Raw genomic sequence first — 13,521 nt, forward strand, 5'->3', positions numbered from 1 at the left:
GAGCCTGCCTATTGGAGCAACGTTCTCCTCTCGAAGAATCGAGGAATCTCAGACGTTGTCATTAATGACATAGGATTTCAATCAGTCTTTAGTTGACCGTCTCGAACAAGGAAATGCAACACCGGCCCACTCGGTCGCCCCACTTCCGAATACTATTCTCGTCAGTGTGCATCGTGAAGCAAGTTTGACGTCTGCCGATATTATGGCGCTTCAAATTGAAGCGTTGTGGGTACCCTGCAAATGTTTGCGCGCATAAATTCCATAGGTGAAAAACTTAACCAAACAGATGTCTCCGTGGTGTTAGTTCATCGCGTTCGGCAGTGATATCTGTTGCAACCGAAAGGTCCCTGGTTATTCTGAGTCGGGAGAAAGAGAGATAGAAATAGATTGTCCAGTACTTTTTACATGCCTTTGTGCCGGCAGTCTGTGGTTTTCTTTTCTACAAATGCTTAGATATTAGCGGAAGAACAACACCAAAATTTCCGCTTAAACCTGCGACGTACTGCGGGCTACTCCCAACTATTCATTGAACGGCTACTGTTACAGTTAGAGGCTATGCCAGAAAGGCGCGCAAGGCAAGGAGAAGGAAAACAAAAATAAAGACACGAGGTTAGCAAACTTGACTAGGAATCTGCTCGCAAGTTCCGCCATGACTCCTGCCACTTTATTACCCTACGGATCTTATAATGGCAAAAAAAAGAATCGAATCTCCGCTCCCAGAATCGAACTAGGGACCTTTCGGTTACAACAGATATTACAGCCGAACGTGATAAACCAACTACACCAAGCGGAGTGATGGCACTGAAAGGTGCCGCTGGTGATTTATGAAGTCTGATTGGTTGGCAAAATTTTCCATTATATATAAGGAATAATTGAGGGGACGCACATCTAGGTATGTAAGCTGTGCTAGCTTTTTCGACTGCTTATGTGAAGCCTACGTGGGGCTTTCGGTTGCTTTCCGAGATTCGCTTGATGGCCCACCAATTGACGGCACCGCAATTGGTCCCCACACACCTCTATGACGTCGAGCATCGGGAAATTATCATTATCTATCGGCACCGAACTTCTTCTCCCAGGTTCGTAGACGTGGGAGAGACTTAGATGCCACGAGTCTGCAGTCGATTCCCCCAGCGATGAGTTGCAATGCACTACCAGCGCAGGTGCCATTGCAGTAATATAACTTATAGCAAATCATCCCCACGATGCTTCTTGAGAAAGGCATGATCAGGCACGCGATGCACTTTCAGCCATCATGGATCAACTCATGCCTCATCATATCAACAGGACGTCTTCTGATCCACGTTGCGAGAGGTGGATGCCGGGCATTCGGGAGCATCCGAGAATCTTCTACCCTTCTAGATGGACTTCGAGACGACGAAGACAGGCCGATAAGAGGAATTTTCTCTGCGTGGTAAAGGATATTTCCGCACAAAGGGAGCTGTCGACATACAATGGCGGCGCCGATGACAGGCGTTACACGCCTTTCTTCCAGAAGACGCGGGAATGCCTCGCAGCATCGCACACCGTCTAGTTCTACCCTACCTAAGTAAGCGCCACCTCAGGAGTCTGCCAAACCCGCTACCGGACAACGAGGGAGCATATAACCCTCTACGGCCCTCCTCCGCCTTACAACCCATACGAGCTTCTTGGCCTCCCGATACCAAAAAGTTACCAGGTATCCGACCATTGCGATGGACTAAATTTTTTTGTGCAGTGCAATCATACTTCTTAAATTCGTTGTCAACTAGCTCATAAGCTTTCTGACCCTCTAACAAAAGCATCTGCAATACCAACCCTTAAGGGACGTGCTTCACTGCATCGGTGCCATATCGAGACCCGTTCGACAGCCTCTTCGTAGGGTGACGTACTTTCGGCATTCTCTACTCTCCCCAATATATTCGTCTCTATGATACTAAATAACTCTAGGCTCGAACGTGACCATTAAGTCCGACATTTCGCTTTAATTAGATGCCGCCAGGCAGGGGCTGTTAAACTACACATGCAAACTCGAAAGATCGTTCAGCAATAAAATCATCTGGACGTTGAACTATATGGAACGAAGCGGGATCGGGAGACTAGCCCAGCCAAACCAGGCCCGCTGCGGCTTCATATTTCGCGTCTTCCGCCCTTTCTCCAACTCCCAACTGCATTCAACCGTAAATGGAAAGGCTGCATTCTCATGGGAAGGAACGAACTCAACGACACCCGCAGATATGAAGAATACTGCCCGGACCTCTTTCAACACTAGACCAGCGAGATGTAAGGATACATAAACCTCCCTTTCTCCTTCCCTCTCCCGCTTGTCTTTTCTCCCCATGCAACACCTTACCCCTTACCCTTCTAGTATTAAGATCCCTTGATATCTTAGGGCAGGGCATCTAGGAAAAACGCCGCAATAACGTTCTATGCTCCTTAAAAACAACGACAACGCTTTTAGCGAGCTCTGCTTTGCAAAGAAAAAATCCCTATCATGCGTTACCTGTTCCCCTACAACTAAGCTAGCATTGATATTACTGCATTATAGATCTCTTTCCGCCTCCTAATTACTCTGATCTAATTTCCCGCCATCTGTGGAACTACGAGGGAAGCCTGTCATTCATATGCGTCTGGCTAGCTATCCGCATGGCTGATGGGGACACGGAAGCCTTTATGCTTGTCTATTTTCATCCATACATATGTTGATACCTTTGTTGGAATAGGAGTATCTGCTCCCCTTACTAGTGCTGCTATTACGGACGAAACGTCCTCTGTTTAGCAACAGCGCGATTGCGGGCGACTGCTTGCTCGGGCGTCCATAACCCCCGATATACCAAGCGGCCAGCGCTCGTCCAATTATTGCCTGTGTTCGTCCGAACGGAGGTTAAGTGGACCTCCTCTAGTTACCAGCGATGAGATTAGTACTATATTCCTCCAACTTCTCCCAGCAGCTGTGTCCTACCTCCTCTCTCGCGCGACGAGTGTCTCGAGCCAGTGAAACGTCACCAAAACCAATAGTCGTCATCGCTGGCCTCGTACACTTCGTCGTCGCTCTCATTGTCGAATTCATCTGCGAAAGTGGAATTACACGTTAGCCAATGGTTAATGCACGATAAGGAAGAAGGAAGTGGACGGCCAAGCATTCCCTTGTTCCTTTGTGTGTTGGATGCCTCCAGGATAGGCTTTCTCGTGGAAGGTAAGACATGCGGATATGTGTGCCACAACATACGTACCTTCGCTGTCGTCGCTCCACTCTCCCTCCTCGTCGCCCTCGGCTTCAAGTCCATCGCCGCCATGTACGAGGTTCATGTGGTCGTAGCATCTATCAGGCCGTGAGAAGAATTTCAGACACTGCCAGCAGACATGGGCATGACAGCCACTGCACTCCATATGGTTGCAGCCGTCAATCTTCTCAATGAGAGTGCCACATTTTGGACAATCTTTTGTTCCTGCGGACGCTTTGTAGCTGCGAACGTAGGGGTGCAAATTAGAATATGACTTCGAGGCGGAAGGAGTCAGGCGTATCGCGACAAACGTACCTATCTAGGAGGCGCTCGTTCACCTCGTCCTTTTTGACGCGCTCTTGATACTGAGCGCAGGTCCAGCCCACATGAGTAGCACTATGACAGAGAGTGCAAGTCTGGGTTAGGCAGGCAGGACACGTAAAGATTTCGTGGTAGCCGTTGCGGAGATATACCGATGCGCAGTCGGGCTTCCGGCAATTGCGATATTCGTCAGGATGAGAGCGGATGAAGTACGTCAAGGAGGCCTTGAGTAGAGAGTCGATCATCGTCCCTGGTGCGTATCTACGCAGATCGAGAATTGAAAGTGGATGCTGACAATTCTCGTGCCAACAGCGGACTGGAAAATGATGGGAGCTCAGGTCTCCGCTTGCGACGTTGAGCTGGTGATCGAAGCACTCCCTGCACGAGACGTGACCGCAGGATAATTGTATTTCAGAGGTGATATCTGAACAGACTGGGCACGCTTGGGGTGGCTTCTGGGCAGTCGGGGGAGGCAGAGGCAGGTCTAACTGATAGGTGGCTAACCAGACAGCGTCTCGAGAACAGTATAAGACTAGTTTCTTCGACACAATATCAAGACTGACGTTTGTGGCGCCGAGGAGCTTCTGCAGCTTTGCGACAGTATCGGAGGAGATGAGCTTTCTGAGCGAATTTCGGTCGAGGCTGATCGTATGTGCTTCACGAGGCAGGTTTAGCTCTGTCACCTGCGCCAGCAACGTTAGCATAGTCCAGTTGTACAGTACAAAGGCGCCTAGGTAGTCTTTCAAGCAACGATAGCGAGTCTTACTTTCTCGGCTAGTTTCATCTCCACCACGTGCGCCTGCTCGTCACCGTCCCCGGCTTCTGGATCCGGATCGTAGATTCGTAGGCGTCGCTGCGCCCTATCGCTTACGATAATGAGCCCTGTGTCGCGGCCAAGATGCTGTAGCCAGATGTCACCTTGCGGCCCCGCGAAGAAATCATGCCTTAATGTGGCAATATGGTTAGCAGAAGCTTCTATATCTTGTTGTAAGAAAGGTACGGGGTTTCAGAAATGCCGCGCCGAAGTGCTTCTAGACATTGGAGGACCTACCAGATCTCGCAGCCGGCCTTCTTCTCGACGGTTTTCGAAGCCACTTTGCCAGAAAATATTGCTTCAAGAATTCGCTTCAGATCTACAATAGTCTCTCGATTCGGACCCGAAATTCTAAGCATCGTCACATTCTGCCTGCGGTCGTCCCATGCCGTATCCACATGCTGGGTCTGTGATATGATATCGTCAACATCCAGCAGCACCACGTCGGCAAGCTCCTTAGATACCGTAAAATATGCGGTATAAAGTAAAGTTGCTTCCATTTGCGGGATCCCGCTGAAATGGCGAACAGCGGCGAGGGCATGTTCGGGCTGGTAGTAGCCGGCGACATTGCTCCAATACCCGCGACGTGAAAGGCTTCCGAATGTGCTGGCGGCTCTTTGGAAGAATCTGAGGGGTCCGAAGCCCTTCAGCGTGTCCCTCACAGCGTTCGGGTCGCGATCTACTGATGAAGGTCGCCAGTGTATAAGAACGGAATTGGCGTCTGCCTTGACGGAAAGGTGGATCGTCACGCGGACGTTCGCATTCAGAAAGTACCCAGTAAGGACGCAACCCGGGCCAAAGATTGCGTTTCCGCCTTCGAAGTGTCGTTGAATTTGCACCATTGGAAGGGCCTCGAGCGTCTTCGGGCTAACCTATCCGCAAGGAGGGCCAGCGACTGTCCGGTTGGAGGTAAATGCAGTAGTCGAAGATCCTTTTCCAGGGGACTCAGCGGCCTACTTCGCCGATGGGTATCCGTACATGAGCGGATGACGCAGCTTCAACCGTTTGCTACGTCAGGTGCTCATGTGAATGGATCGCGAAGGGCCCATTCCCCAAAGAGTGGAAGCTCCGTCGATGTCGATATGAAGAGGCAGACGGCGTACGAAGTATGCAACATGAGCAATGAGCAAAACGAACTAGCGGCAAGAAACTCCAAAGGAGCGGGGATGATGGAGGACGAGGTGTGGTTAAGCTAGTGGCCCCGCCTGCGCCTTCCGTATTTTCGACGCGCGTTCACGTGCTCTCCCACTGCGCCCCTGACTGAACAGCTAAGCTATGCACGGATGCATCCATCCTCCATCTGAGGCGCACATACAAGCACTGACAACGACAAAGCGGATATCGGCTCGGTCGGGGCTAGCCATTCGCGGACGCGACTCAATGCCAAGCGTGCGAGTCCGCTTCCGCACCCCTGCGCTGCCCGCCCCGTTGCAAAGTGCGCCCTTTCGAGAGCCTCCGCCATACGGTCGCTCAAGTCCTCGTCCTCCTCCGCACGCCCCAATGAGCCGGCCCAGATGAGTTGGAATCTGCTTGAGCGCTTCATCGAGTCGGATCACTTCAACCACGATCCTTCGCTCACTGTTGCGTACCTCTCGTGAGTCGCCAAAGCCACGGTTGCGGCCGGCCCGTCGCATGGCCACGCTCCGCCGCGCAGAGTGCCGCTGACATTCGCCCATTGCGCAGACGATATGCAGACCACGTCGGCATCCACTATGTCCTCTGCTCCAAGCTGCGCCAGTTCGCGTACGAGGAGATCGAATTCTTCCTCCCGCAGTGCGTCCGCCGCACCCGTCCGAAGGCGCGCAGCTAGCTTACGCGGAACAGACTATGCCACCTCCTCATCAGCGTGGACAATGAGTCCATGGCGCTGGAGGAATTCATAATAGACTTGTGCGAGGAGTCGGTGAACGGGGCGCTGCTGGTGGGCACGGCACGCTGGAGTGAGGATTGTGGTTGCTAACCCGTGCGTGTAGACCTTCTGGCTCTTCCAAACGTACTTGCACGACCTCGCCGCGGACCCCAGCTCGCACTCCTTCAAGACATGCCGGAGGATATACAACAAGGTCCAGCGCATTGTTTTCGGTTCCGCCGAGCCGCAGCGGCGAGAGAAGATCAAGGAGAACATCCTCCCCGTCACTGTTCTGTCCAGCTTAATCCTTGCCAGCGTAGCAGCGCCTTTTCTCCCTGCGCATGCGGGGCCGCTCGCCATTGCGCAAGCTCGTAAGCCGCGACCAGTCGAGGACATGATATCAGACAATGTGCAGACTGCGAAAATGGGCAGGAGCAACACGGTTGCGGGAGCTTCTCCAAGGCTGAGGCGGACCAGACCGTCTCAAGGACATTCAGACCCAGAGGACGGGAGGTCGTCAAAAACCCCGGCACCACGGCCGAAAGAGGCACAGGATGCGAAAGAGTTGAGACGAAAAACAGCTCGACCTGCGCATGCGGACCGGGCCCCTTCAGCACAGCACCGTCCCAGCCTCCTTTCCGTGAGAGCCGAAGCCCGGCTCAGCTCATCTTCGCTGCCAGATTTTAGAAACCCCGCAAGCTCACCGCTCCCGACTCCGCCCGCCACCGCCGGCTTAGGCCCTACACCCGATCATCATTTGCCTCGCAAGCACCATTCTCACGCCCTGAGGCCTCTGACACCAACGGCATTGTCGCGTCCACAGAGAAGGCGGCTGTTACGGTCCAATTACTTTCGCAATGAGACACAATTTCTAAGCGCGCTAGAGGACATCTCGAACCGCTTGGTAATTGTGCCGAAGCCGGCCCGTCTGAGTGCTTTGAGGGCAGAACTTGCTCTGATTGCGCAGGACTTACCAGCCGAGGTCGACATACCCGTCATCTCACCCGCGACACTAAAGAATGGGATCGCGTCCCAAAGCCAGCATCATCGCATAGTCCGCATTAATCCGGCCGAAGCTACTAGCCTCAACAGCGCAGAAAGGGTACCATACCTTTTGATGGTAGAAGTGCTGAAGGAGGATTTCAACTTTGATCCCGATTCAGAGCAAAACCAGCAGCTTCTCGAAAGGCTGTTGCTTGAAAAAGGAATCTCCAAACGACGTCTCTTTGACATAACCAACGCCGAACGCCTCACCCACGACAAAACTCCCCCCAATGGATCCGATAGTGTCTTTGAGCCTGCCAATGGCGACCTCGGCAGCACCTCCCTCATCAAAGGCCTAGACGAGGAGGATATCACGTCCGGTTTGGCCCGTGTGTCATTACCGAGCACTGCCAATGGGAAGGTTATAGCTCCAAGATCATCCAGCGGTGCCAATACCCTGTCTTCGATTGCAACTCTATCGACCCCTCGGACATCAGACATGGAGCTTAGCAGATCCAGCAGCCCAGCTCCTCGCAAGATGACCATACCCACAAGTCGTGGGACCCAAAGCGCCGACCAGCCAGACTTCTCTGCACTCGCAACTCACATGCGCACCGCGGCGCAAATGCTGGCCCAGCTCGAGGCGAGTGGTTCCAAGCGCCCAAAGTCCGAAGTTGCTGCCATCAAGGCCAAAATTATCGCAAGCATGCAGAGCTTGGAAGAGCAAAGTTTCCTTTCTGAGGATGCGGGACCTACGTTTGACACGATCATGGCTGACGCAGATCCCACCGCCATTACTGCCGAACCTGAAGAGCTCGAGGGTATGCCAGTCGTCACCAACTCAGGAGCAGGTGCCGCTCGCATGGAGAATGACCTAAAGACCGGAGGCGTGCGGAGACAGGGCGATCGTGACGATCCGAGCGCTGCGACCTTTGGTGAAGAATGGAGCGCCAAAAAAGAGCGGATACGGCGCTCATCCCCTTATGGCCACATGAAGAATTGGGATCTGGTCAGCGTCATTGTCAAGACTGGGGCAGACCTACGGCAGGAAGCGTTCGCTTGTCAGCTCATCCAAGTGTGCACGAAGATCTGGGAAGAGGCGGATGTCCCTGTATGGACGAAACGAATGCGAATCCTTGTCACCGGCGAATCATCCGGCCTCATCGAGACAATCACAAACGGCGTATCATTGCACTCCCTCAAGCGAAGTCTGACACTCGCCAGCATAGCCGCCGGCATGAATCCCCGCAAACGAATAGCGACTTTGAAAGACCACTTCGTCAAAACCTTCGGCGATCCCGACTCTGACAGCTACAAAGCGGGCGTCGACGCCTTCACGCGCTCTCTCGCAGCATATAGCATAATCTGCTACGTCCTGCAGCTCAAAGACCGCCACAATGGCAACCTCCTCATCGACAGCATGGGCCACATCATCCACATCGACTTCGGCTTCATGCTATCCAACTCGCCCGGCAGCATGGGCTTCGAAGCGGCGCCCTTCAAATTGACCCAGGACTACGTCGACGTGCTGGGCGGGCTGACCTCCCCGTCGTTCGAGGAATTCAAAGTGTTGTGTAAACGCGCGTTCCAGGCGTTGAGAAGGGAGGCGGAGCGCTTGATCATGCTCGTCGATTTAATGGGGAAGAGTAGCAAGATGCCGTGTTTTGCTGCGGGGGCGGCGGGCGTGACGAATAGTTTGCGGGCGAGGATGATGCTCCATCTGAGCAGGGAGGAGGCGGAGGTTTTTGTCGACGAGTTGATTGCGAAGAGTGTGGGCAGTTATTATACGCGGCTGTAAGTCCCTCCTCTATTCCCTCTCGCGCCCTAGTAGATTTACTGACATTGGAGCAGTTATGATACCTTCCAGTACCGCACCCAGGGCATATACTGAACTTCTCGCTTTATGCATAGAGCCGCGCCTTTTTCTTTCTTAGTTTCTAATAGGGACATCGCATGTAAGGAGAAGAGCCCTCCTTCGTTGAGTTTTTGGTTGAATGCATTTGAAGGAGCATGGGGAGTTCACCTCGGGTATTTGAGCGAATCGCATTGGGAGACATGGCTGGCGGTTGCTCACCCCGCCTTAGAGCATGAGCAGGCATAAAAATATAAGACACGTGTTGTGTGATTCGTCTTTTTAAAATGCTCCCTCTCTAGCTCGGGTGTTTCAATGCGCTGCGCAAAATGTGGCTGCACAGTCTTGGTTGGGGTACTCGAGTGAAAGAGGCTAGCAATGTTGAAGGGTGAAAGCAAGGTAGAATATTGTAGCAACTATTCTTAAACAAGTTGCGAAATGTAGCTCGGAATCACCAGGTGCAAGAGTTTTCACGAAAGTTGGGAAGAGTGAAGTGACATGGAGCACTGCTGTAGCAATTTTTAATGGATATTCAAACGGCCCCTTTTAGGAAGGTTGCTATTTTGCATCAGCTCGTCCCTAATACTTGCAGTCCGAACCGCCTACCCCCCATTATCCCGCTCACTAACCTGCTCTACCCGATTCACCACTCTATCCAACAAACTAACCAGCTCATCGCTTACAAAGCCCGGCCCGTCTTTCTGCACAAAGTGCCCACAGCCGACCGCTACAATGGGACCTATCGCATTCTCTTCATCCGTAATCTTGACAAGACCTTCATTGTACTTTTGCCAAGCCGGATTGGCGTACGTCATGGTCAGAATCTTGGGCGTATGCAAAATTCCAGTGTATGATTGCTCGGCGAAGGTCTCCCAATCGTGTCCTACGACGGTGAGGTAGGGTCCCTGGCCGCCATAGCCTTCAAGCTTTGGAGCGTCTGACTGAGGGAGGAGAGTGGCGAGGTTGCGGCGCGAGAGGCCTTCATTGTTAGGCGCGTCCGGGTGGAACATTCTTCTGTACATCTCACGCGTTTCGCGGACGTCTTTCTCGGATACGCCGGGGGGAAGCGTGTGCGGGTCGAAGCCGGGTGTATCGGGATTTGGCCACAAAGAGACGAAATCTGAATTGGCCATAATGGAGTTGAGGAAGAGGAGGCCGGAGACAGTGCCGGGGTAGGTGTGTGCGAAGAGTCGCGCAAGGGCGCAGCCGATGGAGTTGCAGACCAAGATGAGGGAAGGGAAAACGGTGGGGTTTGTGATATCGAGGTGTTCTTTCCATATCTGCAGCGTAAACTGGCGGAGCGCGTGAACAGCGCTCATACAGTCATGGCCATGGCAGGGCGGAGGCTCTTTATCGTCTGGATCTCGGTCGCTGTCGCCTTGCCCGTATCTGTCGTAGCTGAGGAGCGCTGGGTAGGGAAGCCGGTTGTTTATTCTTTTGTTGAGGAAGCTTTGAATTGACTGGTCCCAAGAGGAGCGTGGCAGCATTAGTCCATTGAGGAAGACGACGAGAGATTGCGCGAAGGGGTTGGGTCTGTGGGGTGTGGAGGCTGAGGGTGGGTAGTAGGTGTAATGGACTTTTGCGCCGGGTTTGCCTTCGAGAACGAGGGAAGAGATTTCTGGGCTGGGGAAGGGTGGCAGGTCTTCTTCTGAAGACTGGGCTGATTTGCCGGACGGCATTGAGGGGGCGTGAAGGCCGTTGTGTGCTGAGCGACCGGGCATGACCACGACTGATATCAAGCTCTTTCTCTGCCTGTTGATAATGCAGCTCAGTGGTATTCCGGGGAATACTGAAGTTTAAAGTCCAGTCGTCAATACTGTCTTATGTGGTTGTACGGTTGACGTAGATTTCCTAAAGTAGGCAAGCGCTGGTGGTGCTGCAGCGGGAAGTTCGGATGAATCCAACGTCTCCAAAAATGTTGAGAAACAGGGCACGTATAAGGACTACAAAAGGCCGGACGGCGCCCAGAACCGACGCGAGGGTATCATGCCGACTTATACGTGGGTTTGCGTTGCCCCTCTTGAGGCTTTTCGACCGCGGCTGGGCCTTGTGATCTTCAGGCATCCTTTCAGTCAGCAAATCAGCGAACTTCGTCCTCGGGTTGGGGGCTTTGATGCAGACCCGGCACCCAATGGTTGGCGCATACGAAGAGGATCGCAGAGTTGGTGATGCGCAGTGGCTCTAAGAGGCAATATTTGGTGTTTGTTGCGAAGAGTGAGGCATTACGGTGCACGTTCAGGGTCCGCCAAGGCGATGACAGCGGAGTCCACAGTGCCGTGAAGGGGACCCAGGGGAGAAACGCGGACCCACCTGCCGATGCGCAATGGCTTACCCATGAGAGGACAATGGGAACTCGCAATTCGTGACAGGCGCATCCATGGATATTCCACACGCGGCGCGCTGTCGTCGCCGGCGGGGAAAGGCCGGCGTTCCGATTAGCGGGTCCGATCAGGTACCGGTTGCAGCTGCCCGTCACCGCTATGACGTCGCTCACTGGTGGCTCCCTTCCACTTCACGATGCCGTGGACACACTGACTCACGCGCTAAAAACACAGAGGCCATTTATTAACAGGGGGAAGCGCCCCCATTGCTGCCCCAACACACCGCAGTCTTACCCCCCAACCCCCACCGCGCACCATCCGATCGAGGCATTTCTCACCACGTCGCTCGCTTCAAAGAGCAGTCCTCCGGCGCGCGCCTCCGCGAATCTCTCCACAACGCGTGATCCTAGCTTCTGGATCCCGCGCCGCCAGCTGTACAGCAGTACGTGGACCCTATCCCCCGAGCTCCTAGTTAAGGCTTATTCCCCTCCTGACGTTACCGCCCATAGCGATGGCCCACTACGTCGACAAGGCCGTCCAAACCCATATAGAGGGCCTCACTCGAGACCCCGACGCTCGTCCGGCCGCTCTCTGTCCGCCTACAGATACCACGACTCCGCCCGCCGAGACGGTCGTTCAGAAACTCCAGTTACACACTGGAGACCCACCTACAATCTCCAAGACGGACCCCTCCCCCGACGCCGACGACACCAACATGTCCCCCAGTCAGGTCTTTTCACGCAAGAACCGGCCACGGCTCGTCGCACGTATATCCCTACCAGCCTTCGAGTTCGACGCCGAAACGCCTCTCTCGCCGCCGCCGACCCATGCAGTCCTCTCTCCACTGCCCGCCGCGAACAAGCTGCATGCCGGTCACACCCCGATCATACCACGGGCCCTATCCCCCATACAGCACTACAAATCGAGCGGCCCATCCACCCCCGACCAGGAGGAGGGACTAAGCGGGCCGCTCACACTGCCTCCTCAGCCTGGCGACGGTGCCGAGGACACGATTCCGCTAAACGTCCTCAACGCGGAACTAGAAAAGCTTCGCATAGAGCAGGAGATGGAAGAGCGGCAGAAAGGGCCAACTGCAGTCGTGTCCGACCTCTCTCCGGAACTCAATAGACTGAGCACCAAGAGCTCCGAAAATGAGGGCAGCCAACGCAGCCGGAAAAGCTCAGACGACGTGGTAGTCGTCGACGGCGTCATTCTCAAGAAGCCCAAGATGAACTTGGGCGCGCCCCTGGGTCAGGCATAGAAAGCCAGAACCTACAGCTCATCTGTCGATGCACGAGCCTGTCAGAAGGAGGCATTCAGGCTCAGACGGCAGCACAAGGGGCAGGCGCGGGCGCTGAGACCTGCGACGAACAATCCCGGGGATTCAACAATTGGGGAATGTGACGCAGAGAAGGTGGAAACCCTGGATGGCGTCCACCTAAAACAGCCTCCCATTAATTTCGGTACTCCAATGGGCTCCGCCCCATCGTCCAGGCGTCCCTCAGCACAATGGCAGCAGCAGTAGTAGCAGTAGTGGCTTTGTCATAATGGTTCCCAGCATTGCATTCTTGGTTCCTGGCGTTTGTAGGTACGCCCGGAACGGAAAATCAGGGAAAAGGAAAAGGGTTGGCTGTGCTAGTTTCGGAGTGAGTGAGAAAAGAGGACGATACCCATCTTTGCATTGCCGTAGGTAGACAGATCGGGACAGCGGCGGATATCTATATTATACTGCAGCTTGAAAGAAAGCTTTGAAGTGTGGAGCGTCACATGCAATTTATTGTCCGGGTTTAAGTGCGGTTAGCATGTGACGGCCCCCAATGCCTGAGGCATACGCGGGAAGATCCGGTTGAACTCCGGTTCTCAGTCAGCCATATGCCTCGCGGATGAGAGGAGCATAGATCTGGTTTTCAAGAATTTCGCGCTTTCTCACCGATGATGAGTAACTTAGCTTACACTGCCGCGCATGTCGCATATACAGAGAAACGCCCAAGTAAGGCTGACCCGGTAGCCTCCAGGCAGCCATTCCGCGCAGAAAACATGCCGAAGCATGTATCAGAAGGCCTCCCAATGAACCCAGGAACTCCAAACCAAGCAAATAGCCGCCCAATGCTCACTTCAGTTCCAAAACGCCCAGCAGACTGCTGTTCCATCGCAGTGCCGCAATACCCATTCAAGTACCC

General features: G+C 53.8%; 4 protein-coding genes and 1 non-coding gene across 5 annotated transcripts; 2 read left to right on the forward strand and 3 right to left on the reverse strand.

The window, feature by feature from the left end:
• Nucleotides 1–707: 707 nt before the first annotated feature.
• BU26DRAFT_t36 lies at nucleotides 708–793 on the reverse strand. Its single transcript has one exon. It is a non-coding gene; the product is annotated as a tRNA-Tyr (tRNA).
• Nucleotides 794–3,078: 2,285 nt separating this feature from the next.
• BU26DRAFT_428021 (uncharacterized protein) lies at nucleotides 3,079–5,177 on the reverse strand (the record flags this gene model as incomplete). Its single annotated transcript, XM_033823765.1, has 4 exons — nucleotides 3,079–3,442; nucleotides 3,516–4,204; nucleotides 4,288–4,465; nucleotides 4,573–5,177. The coding sequence occupies 4 exons, from the start codon at nucleotides 5,175–5,177 to the stop codon at nucleotides 3,079–3,081; spliced, it is 1,836 nt and encodes a 611-aa protein (XP_033683230.1).
• A 1,019-nt stretch (nucleotides 5,178–6,196) lies between these two features.
• Nucleotides 6,197–9,059, forward strand: BU26DRAFT_428437 (phosphatidylinositol 4-kinase-like protein PIK1; the record flags this gene model as incomplete). The annotated part of the gene is made up of 3 exons (XM_033823788.1): nucleotides 6,197–6,256; nucleotides 6,309–8,962; nucleotides 9,020–9,059. The coding sequence occupies 3 exons, from the start codon at nucleotides 6,197–6,199 to the stop codon at nucleotides 9,057–9,059; spliced, it is 2,754 nt and encodes a 917-aa protein (XP_033683231.1).
• A 563-nt stretch (nucleotides 9,060–9,622) lies between these two features.
• BU26DRAFT_565633 (uncharacterized protein) lies at nucleotides 9,623–10,699 on the reverse strand (the record flags this gene model as incomplete). Its single annotated transcript, XM_033833415.1, has 1 exon — nucleotides 9,623–10,699. One exon carries the CDS (start codon nucleotides 10,697–10,699, stop codon nucleotides 9,623–9,625), a length of 1,077 nt encoding a protein of 358 aa, XP_033683232.1.
• An 801-nt stretch (nucleotides 10,700–11,500) lies between these two features.
• On the forward strand, nucleotides 11,501–12,602 carry BU26DRAFT_505962 (uncharacterized protein; the record flags this gene model as incomplete). Its single annotated transcript, XM_033826880.1, has 2 exons — nucleotides 11,501–11,783; nucleotides 11,851–12,602. The coding sequence occupies 2 exons, from the start codon at nucleotides 11,501–11,503 to the stop codon at nucleotides 12,600–12,602; spliced, it is 1,035 nt and encodes a 344-aa protein (XP_033683233.1).
• Nucleotides 12,603–13,521: the final 919 nt, after the last annotated feature.

This window comes from Trematosphaeria pertusa, assembly GCF_010094035.1.
Source record: "Trematosphaeria pertusa strain CBS 122368 unplaced genomic scaffold BU26scaffold_8, whole genome shotgun sequence".
NCBI lineage: Eukaryota > Fungi > Ascomycota > Dothideomycetes > Pleosporales > Trematosphaeriaceae > Trematosphaeria > Trematosphaeria pertusa.